This window comes from Bos grunniens, chromosome 23, assembly GCF_055505025.1.
Source record: "Bos grunniens cultivar Pamir isolate PY7600 chromosome 23, Bosgru_T2T1.0, whole genome shotgun sequence".
Lineage (NCBI taxonomy): Eukaryota > Metazoa > Chordata > Mammalia > Artiodactyla > Bovidae > Bos > Bos grunniens.
In genome coordinates this window covers 31,269,405-31,279,244 of record NC_141187.1, presented here as the reverse complement: position 1 = coordinate 31,279,244, position 9,840 = coordinate 31,269,405, and the positions used below count along the sequence as shown (strand labels likewise).

The 9,840-nt window shown below is 38.3% G+C and overlaps 1 protein-coding gene across 1 annotated transcript; it reads left to right on the top strand.

The window, feature by feature from the left end:
- Window positions 1-496: 496 nt before the first annotated feature.
- LOC147347251 (olfactory receptor 2J3) lies at window positions 497-1,715 on the top strand. The gene has a single exon (XM_086369706.1). The coding sequence runs from the start codon at window positions 497-499 to the stop codon at window positions 1,424-1,426; it is 930 nt and encodes a 309-aa protein (XP_086225832.1). The 3' UTR covers window positions 1,427-1,715.
- Window positions 1,716-9,840: the final 8,125 nt, after the last annotated feature.

Genomic DNA, 9,840 nt, shown 5'->3' with positions numbered 1-9,840 from the left:
ATCGGTGGTCACATGATCTTGGTTTGTAACAACATTAATGATGTTAACACTGATTATGTTGTTATGGTGCTCTACTAGGTTTTTCTGTTGTAAAGTCTACTATATATTTTATAATTAACAAGTAACTTGTGGGGAGATATTTTAGACTATGTCCATGGCTCAACATTTCTTCATTCACTCATTTTTAGCATATATTTAAGTTTTTCTAACTCCACCATTCCTTCTATATTTACTATTTAGTATCCAGCCAACAGGAACAGCCTTCTGTTCGCCACTATAAATTTACTCTTTTTTAAGTTTATCAGTATTAGCTTGTGGGTTCTTATTTCTTTCAATTCGTTGGTACCACAGTTTCTCTTAATGCCCAAATTGTCCTACAATTGAGCAGTGGTATGCCCTTGAAACTGGTTTTTTAAATTTCCTGTATCTCTTTGATTCTCGGAGTCATTCCCTACATTTTTAGGATGTATGTAATTCTTTCCTCAGGTAACAAGATATGAATGATGATGGAAAAAAGAATGCAACCTCTGAAGCCCAGTTTGTTCTATTGGGTTTTTCTGATTGGCCTCAGCTTGAGTTAGTTCTCTTTGTGGTTATCTTGATGTTCTACCTGATGACATTGATAGGCAACCTGTTCATCATTATCTTGTCATACCTGGACTCCCATCTCCACACTCCCATGTACTTCTTCCTCTCAAATCTCTCTTTCCTGGATCTCTGCTACACCACCAGTTCTATCCCTCAACTGCTGGTCAACCTCTGGGGCCCAGAAAAAACCATCTCTTACAATGGTTGTATGATTCAACTTTATTTTGTCCTCGCACTGGGATCTACAGAATGTGTGCTACTGATGGTGATGTCCTATGACCGTTATGCAGCTGTGTGTAGACCCCTGCATTACACTGTCCTCATGCATCCTCGTTTCTGCCAACTGTTGGCTGTGGCTTCTTGGGTAAGTGGCTTTACCAACTCAGCACTTCATTCCTTCTTTACATTTTGGGTACCCCTGTGTGGACATCGCCAAGTGGACCATTTCTTCTGTGAAGTTCCAGCACTGCTTCGACTGTCATGCATTGATACCCATGCCAATGAGCTAACCCTCATGGTCACGAGCTCCATTTTTGTTCTCATACCTCTCATCCTCATTCTCAGCTCCTATGGTGCCATTGCCCAGGCAGTGCTGAGGATGCAGTCGACAACTGGACTCCAGAAAGTCTTTGGGACGTGTGGAGCCCATCTTATGGTCGTATCCCTTTTTTTCATCCCAGCCATATGCATATACCTCCAGCCACCATCAGGAAATTCTCAAGATCAGGGCAAGTTCATTGCCTTCTTCTATACTGTTGTCACACCTAGCCTCAACCCTCTAATCTACACCCTCAGAAACAGAGATGTAAGAGGGGCTGTAAAGAGACTAGTGGGGTGAGTATGATCTGGTATACTTGTGACATTAATGATGAAATGGAGCATCTCTTCACCAATGGTTCTTTAACCTATCCACTCATTACTCTTTCATTCACTCACTCTATTAGCACTTTTTGAATGTGTACTCTCACAAGGACAGAGTTCATGGTTGCAGATATGATTAAACACAGTTTGCCTAAATAGTAATCACTCCTCAGTGGCAGTAACAGCCATGTAAAATATGGATCAAACATCAATATTAATTTTTTTAGTGCACAAATCTAATAAAATAAAGTATCATTTTCTCAATTAAAAATGAAGCATAGAATTTGTTGTAAAAATTAATAAAATTCAGATATAATTCTATGGAGAGATGCTATTCTTAATTTAAAAAGCCTAGAATATGTCATTTAATTTCTTGCTTTTTAGGCAGAATTTGTCATAAACTTTGTCTTCTATCTTTGGTCTAATGAAAGCTATATATGACAAACCCACAGCAAACATTATCCTCAATGGTGAAAAATTGAAAGCATTTCCTCTAAAGTCAGGAACAAGACAAGGGTGTCCACTTTCACCATTACTATTCAACATAGTTTTGGAAGTTTTGGCCACAGCAATCAGAGCAGAAAAAGAAATAAAAGGAATCCAAATTGGAAAAGAAGAAGTAAAACTCTCACTATTTGCAGATGACATGATCCTCTACATAGAAAACCCTAAAGATTCCACCAGAAAATTACTAGAAATAATCAATGACTATAATAAAGTTGCAGGATATAAAATCAACACACAGAAATCCCTTGCATTCCTATACACTAATAATGAGAAAACAGAAAAAGAAATTAAAGAAACAATTCCATTCACCATTGCAACGGAAAGAATAAAATACTTAGGAATATATCTATCTAAAGAAACTAAAGACCTATATATAGAAAACTATAAAACACTGGTGAAAGAAATCAAAGAGGACACTAATAGATGGAGAAATATACCATGTTCATGGATTGGAAGAATCAATATAGTGAAAATGAGTATACTACCCAAAGCAATTTATAGATTCAACGCAATCCCTATCAAGCTACCAACAGTATTCTTCACAGAGCTAGAACAAATAATTTCACAATTTGTATGGAAATACAAAAAACCTCGAATAGCCAAAGCGATCCTGAGAAAGAAGAATGGAACTGGAGGAATCAACCTACCTGACTTCAGGCTCTACTACAAAGCCACAGTTATCAAGACAGTATGGTACTGGCACAAAGACAGAAATACTGATCAATGGAATAAAATAGAAAGCCCAGAGATAAATCCACGCACATATGGACACCTTATCTTTGACAAAGGAAGCAAGAATATACAATGGATTAAAGACAATCTCTTTAACAAGTGTTGCTGGGAAATCTGGTCAACCACTTGTAAAAGAATGAAACTAGACCACTTTCTAACACCATACACAAAAATAAACTCAAAATGGATTAAAGATCTCAACGTAAGACCAGAAACTATAAAACTCCTAGAGAAGAACATAGGCAAAACACTCTCTGACATACATCACAGCGGGATCCTCTATGACCCACCTCCCAGAATATTGGAAATAAAAGCAAAAATAAACAAATGGGACCTAATTAACCTTAAAAGCTTCTGCACATCAAATGAAACTATTAGCAAGGTGAAAAGACAGCCTTCAGAATGGGAGAAAATAATAGCAAATGAAGCAACTGACAAACAACTAATCTCAAAAATATACAAGCAACTCCTACAGCTCAACTCCAGAAAAATAAACGACCCAATCAAAAAATGGGCCAAAGAACTAAATAGACATTTCTCCAAAGAAGACATACAGATGGCTAACAAACACATGAAAAGATGCTCAACATCACTCATTATCAGAGAAATGCAAATCAAAACCACAGTGAGGTACCATTTCACACCAGTCAGAATGGCTGCGATCCAAAAGTCTACAAATAATAAATGCTGGAGAGGGTGTGGAGAAAAGGGAACCCTCTTACACTGTTGGTGGGAATGCAAACTAGTACAGCTACTATGGAGAACAGTGTGGAGATTCCTTAAAAAACTGGAAATAGAACTGCCTTATGATCCAGCAATCCTACTGCTGGGCATACACACTGAGGAAACCAGAAGGGAAAGAGACACGTATACCCCAATGTTCATCGTAGCACTGTTTATAATAGCCAGGACATGGAAGCAACCTAGATGTCCATCAGCAGATGAATGGATAAGAAAGCAGTGGTACATATACACAATGGAGTATTACTCAGCCATTAAAAAGAATACATTTGAATCAGTTCTAATGAGGTGGATGAAACTGGAGCCTATTATACAGAGTGAAGTAAGCCAGAAGGAAAAACATAAATACAGTATACTAACACATATATATGGAATTTAGAAAGATGGTAACAATAACCCAGTGTACGAGACAGCAAAAGAGACACTGATGTATAGAACAGTCTTATGGACTCTGTGGGAGAGGGAGAGGGTGGGAAGATTTGGGAGAGTGACATTGAAACATGTAGAATATCATGTAAGAAACGAGTTGCCAGTCCAGGTTCGATGCACGATACTGGATGCTTGGGGCTAGTGCACTGGGACGACCCAGAAGGATGGTATGGGGAGGGAGGAGGGAGGAGGGTTCAGGATGGGGAACACATGTATACCTGTGGTGGATTCATTTTGATATTTGGCAAAACTAATACAATTATGTAAAGTTTAAAAATAAAATAAAATTAGAAAAAAAAAGAAAATAAATAAATAAAATTAGATAATATATATAAAAAAATGAAAGACATTTTGAAACACTTTAAATATTTTTTCCAACGTTGTTATCCTTTTTGAATGCTAGTTAATATTGAGAGAAATTTTAGTCCGTAGTCTTTAATATAACATTATCATTGGTCAGAAAAAACCTTTTTTGAGTCATGGGAAGAAGTGCTGTCAGTAATGCAGCAGAAGTAAGCATCTCATATTTCCCTTTTTCTTCAAGTCAGTGGGAAGTGTAAAGGAAGTAGAAATAAGTTGTAAAGCTGTGCTATATAACTATAAAGTCATGGTCGTCACAGGCTAGGTATTGTTAGGTAAAGTAAGAGCATAGCACTCCTGCAAAACCTAAGAAGAAATAAAGAATACCTGAGGTGACCAAATACTAGGCTCTGAAAAATGTGTTGATGAATCTGATGGATATTTGAAAGAATTACTTGAAATGTGTTTGAAAATATTATGATAAAAGTTGTATGATATATTAATTTTTTACTTTTAAGCTTGATGTGATTTGAATATTTGTGGTTTAAAAGTTCACTATGAAAATCAACATATATTTTTTAAATAAAGAGATGAATTTTTATTTAAGTAATAGTTTTGTTCTCTATATTATTGATACCACCTCCATATAAAGTAGGTGTCCTAGGGATATAACACTTTTTTTTTTTTTTTTTTTGGTATATAACACTTTAAACTGCACCCATATTGAGCCAATATGGAGTAAGGAATAAAGTAAAATCTTGGCAACACCTGACTTTTGTATGGTAGCTTAACTGTCAGTTTTACTTTAACACAGATTCAATCCCTGAGTTGAGAAGATCCCTTGGAGAAGAAATGGCAACCCACACCAGTATTCTTGCTTGAAAAATCCCACAGTCAGAGGAGCCTAGTGGGCTACATACAGTACAAATTATTGCAGAGTCAGACATGACTGAGCGACTAAACAAAAGCTAAAGCACAAGCACAAAGTTTAGGTATGATGCATTCAAATGCTGATTCCTAAATTATTAAAATGAAAAACACATCTGAAACCTTCTCCTCAATTTCCTGTGTGGCTTGCAGCTGCATTGATTCTGATGTCTTTGTCTTCCCCTTTGTGTGTCTGTGATTCATTATTTCCAACAAGGCATAAACAATAATATGGGGTATATGCATTTGTCCTTAAGCTCCATTCCAAGAAATGAAGAACAAGTAATCATGTCTATAAAAGAAGTTTTAGTAAATAATTGGGGCCACACAGAGTGAATCATTACAGAGCAAAAAATCTTTAAAACACTTGAAAGACATAGCTTAGTTCTTTGAATCATTTTGTGGAAATCTTACTGTTTGGGATACCTCATGTAATTCCCAAGTCTCTGACTATGTAACTTAAAAAATTTTGAAATTTCCAATTTCTTCTTTTCCTTTTCTGTGTGAAAAGCATACATTTATCCTTTTGTACATGTAGAATATTTTTCTGGGAATACATAATTTTAGCATTTATGCTTTTTGAATCCTAGCCACACTACTATAATATTTTTTTAATTTGTAATCTAAAACAAAGATTAGTTGCAAAAAATTCTCCCAAAGATGACCACAGATACTATTGATTTTATTGCTTTGTAATTTTCAAACTACTTACATGAACCTCATGCAATTTTATAGCAGGCAGGATATAGGAATGTATTTTCTCACTTTGTAGATGAGAAAATAGAAGGGAAGAAGATATGTGACTTACTGAAGCTTAAACAACTTTATGTGACAAATAAAGTAATGAAAATAGATTTTTACTTGAGTTCCCTTGTTATGGTCAAGAACAACTAGAATGTCTGAGACCCTGCCACTGTTAACCCCAACCATTTACACAGCACACATGAATTTGTGTCACAGGCAATTTTGTTGAAAAACTACCAGTGAAATCAGCCTTTTCTCAGCTAAGAATGGAAGTGAAATGCACTGAAGGACCAACTTCTTCTTTATCTCAGTAAATTTTTCCTCCCCATTGGGACCATATCTCCCAATCTTTGTCCAATTCATCTCATACTTGTTCCTGTGCAGCATATTCCCCAGACGCATGCTCAGGGATTTCTCTTAATATATCTCAGCAGTGTGGGATTATTGGCACAAATATGCCATCAGATAGCTACAGAAACTAGCTCTGGCTTCCAGTCCAGATTCTCTCATTCTCTACACTTTCTTTGGCATCAGTGTCACATACTATATCTCTTTTTACGAAAGTGATGCTGAAAGGTCACTGGTTATCATATGCTATGACAATATCAAGTGATTTCAAGCATAATAAAGTTTCAAATACAAATTCACCATATTCCAATTATAATTCAGCAACAATAAAACTTTATGATCAAACTCTCACATCCGTAAAGAAGGCTGAATGCCGAAGAATTGATGTTTTCGAATTGTGGTACTGCAGAAGACTCGGGAGTCCCTTGGACAGCAAGGAGGTCAAACTATCCAATCTTAAAGGAAATCAATTCTAAATATTCATAGGAAGGAGTGATGCTGAAGCTGAAGCTCCAATACATCAGCCACCTGATGTGAAGAGTCATCTCATTGGAAAGGACCTTGGTGCTGGGAAAGATTGAGGGCAGGAGGAAAAGGGTATTACAGAGGATGAGGTGGTTGGATGGCATCATTGTCTCAATGGACATGAGTTTGAGCAAATTCTGCGAGATGGTGAAGGACAGGGAAGCCTGGCTTGCTGCAGTCCATGGGGTCACAAAGAGTTGAACACAACTGAGTGACTGAACAAGACAATATAACTTAGAAAAGAAAAATAATATGAATTTGCAATAAGCCTTCACTAGATTTCACAATATTATTTCACAAAGCCATTGGTGCTTTGTTGTTCTGTCAATAATAATATATTAATATGCAGTTAAATAATTTTCTGAAATATTATAGAGTATAATGCATGCCCATCTCTAACTGTTCCTGAGAGTATTTCCTAAAGATATAATCCAGTATAACAAATTAGATTTCTGTGTTATGTCCTTAGTATCCCTTAATCCAAAACTATTTTTCAGTTTTTCTTTGCCTTTAATTAACTAAATATTTCTAAAGAGTATAGATCATTTATTCCCAATCAAAAAATGGGCCAAAAAACTAAACAGACATTTCTCCAAAGAAGATATACAGATGGCTAACAAACTCATGAAAAGATGTTCAACATCACTCATTATCAGAGAAATGCAAATCAAAACCACAGTGAGGTACCATCTCATGCCAGTCAGAATGGCTGCTATCAAAAAGTCTGCTGCTGCTGCTGCTAAGTCGCTTCAGTCATGTCTGACTCTGTGCGACCCCATAGACGGCAGCCCACCAGGCTCCCCGTCCCTGGGATTCTCCAGGCAAGAACACTGGAGTGGGTTGCCATTTCCTTCTCCAATGCATGAAAGTGAAAAGTGAAAGTGAAGTCGCGCAGTCTTATCTGACTCTTCACGACCCCATGGACTGCAGCCTACCAGGCTCCTCTGTCCATGGGATTTTCCAGGCAAGAGTAGTGGAGTGGGGTGCCATTGCCTTCTCCAATCAAAAAGTCTACAGACAACAAATGCTGGAGAGGATGTGGAGAAAAGGGAACTCTCTTACAGTCTTGGTGGGAATGCAAACTAGTATGGCCACTGTGGAGAACAGTGTGGGATTCCTTAAAAAACTGAAAATAGAACTGCTGTATGACCCAGCAATCCCACTGCTGGGCATACACACTGAGGAAACCAGAAGTGAAAGAGACACATGTACCCCAATGTTCATTGCAGCACTGTTTACAATAGCCAGGACATGGAAGCAACGTAGATGTCCATCTGCAGACGAATGGATAAGAAAGCCATGGTACATATACACAATGGAATATTACTCAGCTATTAAAAAGAACGCATGTGAATCAGTTCTAATGAGGTGGATGAAACTGGAGCCTATTATACAGAGTGAAGTAAGTCAGAAAGAAAAACACCAATACAGTATACTAATGCATATATATCGAATTTAGAAAGATGGAAATGATGACCTTACATGTGAGACAGCAAAAGAGACACAGATGTATAGAACAGTCTTTTGGTCTCTGTGGAGGAAGGAGAGGGTGGGATGATTTGAGAAAATAGCATTGAAACATGTATATTATCATATGTGAAACAGATCTCCAGTCCAGGTTCGATGCATGAGACAGGGTGCTCAGGGCTGGTGCACTGGGATGACCCTGAGGGATGAGATGGGGAGGGAGGTGGCAGGGGTGTTCAGGATGGGGAACACACATACACCCATGGCTGATTCATGTCAATGTATGGCAAAAACCACTATAATAAAACTATAATTTTATTTAGTTCTGTCCCTCTGTTTTCTTGTACCTTGCCAAATTTTTTAAATAAATTTATTTTTTATTGAAGAATAAGTACTTTACAGAATTTTGCTGTTTTCTGTCAAATCTCAACATGAATCAGCCATCAGATCAGATCAGATCAGTCACTCAGTCGTGTCCGACTCTTTGCGACCCCATGAATCACAGCACGCCAGACCTCCCTGTCCATCACCAACTCCCGGAGTTCACTCAGACTCACGTCCATCGAGTCAGTGATGCCATCCAGCCATCTCATCCTCTGTCGTCCCCTTCTCCTCCTGCCCCCAATCCCTCCCAGCATCAGAGTCTTTTCCAATGAGTCAGCTCTTCACATGAGGTGGCCAAAGTACTGGAGTTTCAGCTTTAGCATCATTCTTTCCAAAGAAATCCCAGGGCTGATCTCCTTCAGAATGGACTGGTTGGATCTCCTTGCAGTCCAAGGGACTCTCAAGAGTCTTCTCCAACACCACAGTTCAAAAGCATAAATTCTTTGGCGCTCAGCCTTCTTCACAGTCCAACTCTCACATCCATACATGACCACAGGAAAAACCATAGTCTTGACTAGACGAACCTTTGTTGGCAAAGTAATGTCTCTGCTTTTGAATATGCTATCTAGGTTGGTCATAACTTTCCTTCCAAGGTGTAAGCGTCTTTTAATTTCATGGCTGCAGTCACCATCTGTAGTGATTTTGGAGCCTGAATCAGCCATAGGTATACATATATCCCCTCCCTTTTGAAACTCCCTCTCATCTCCCTCCCCATCCCACCACTCTAGGTTGATATACAGCCCCTGTTTGAGTTTCCTGAACCATGCTCTTTTAAAAGGGATTATTTGAATTCTTTGCTAGACAGTTCATAGATCTGTAGATTAAGCATTGGATTTTATTACTACCCTTTTGTGGTTTCATGCTTCCTTGATTAGTCATGATATTTGTGGTCTTGCCTTGGTATCTGTGCATTTAAGAATGTAGGTACCTTTTCTAGTCCTTATAGACTGCCTTTGCCAGGCAAAGCCCTTCACTAGTCTACTTGTGCAGAGAATCTATATGGGCATTCTTGTGGCATCCATGATAAACTGCTATTGGAGTATTTTGGTGACTTGGTGTTGAAGTGAAGTGAAGTCACTCAGTCATATCTGACTCTTTGCGACCCCATGGACTGTAGTCTACCAGGCTCCTCAATCCATGGGCTTTTCCAGGCAAGAGTCCTGGAGTGGGTTGCCATTTCCTTCTCCAGGGGATCTTCCCGACCCAGGGATTGAACCCGGGTCTCCCGCATTGTAGGCAGATGCTTTACCATCTGAGCTACCAGGGAAGACTTGGTGTTGGGGTACA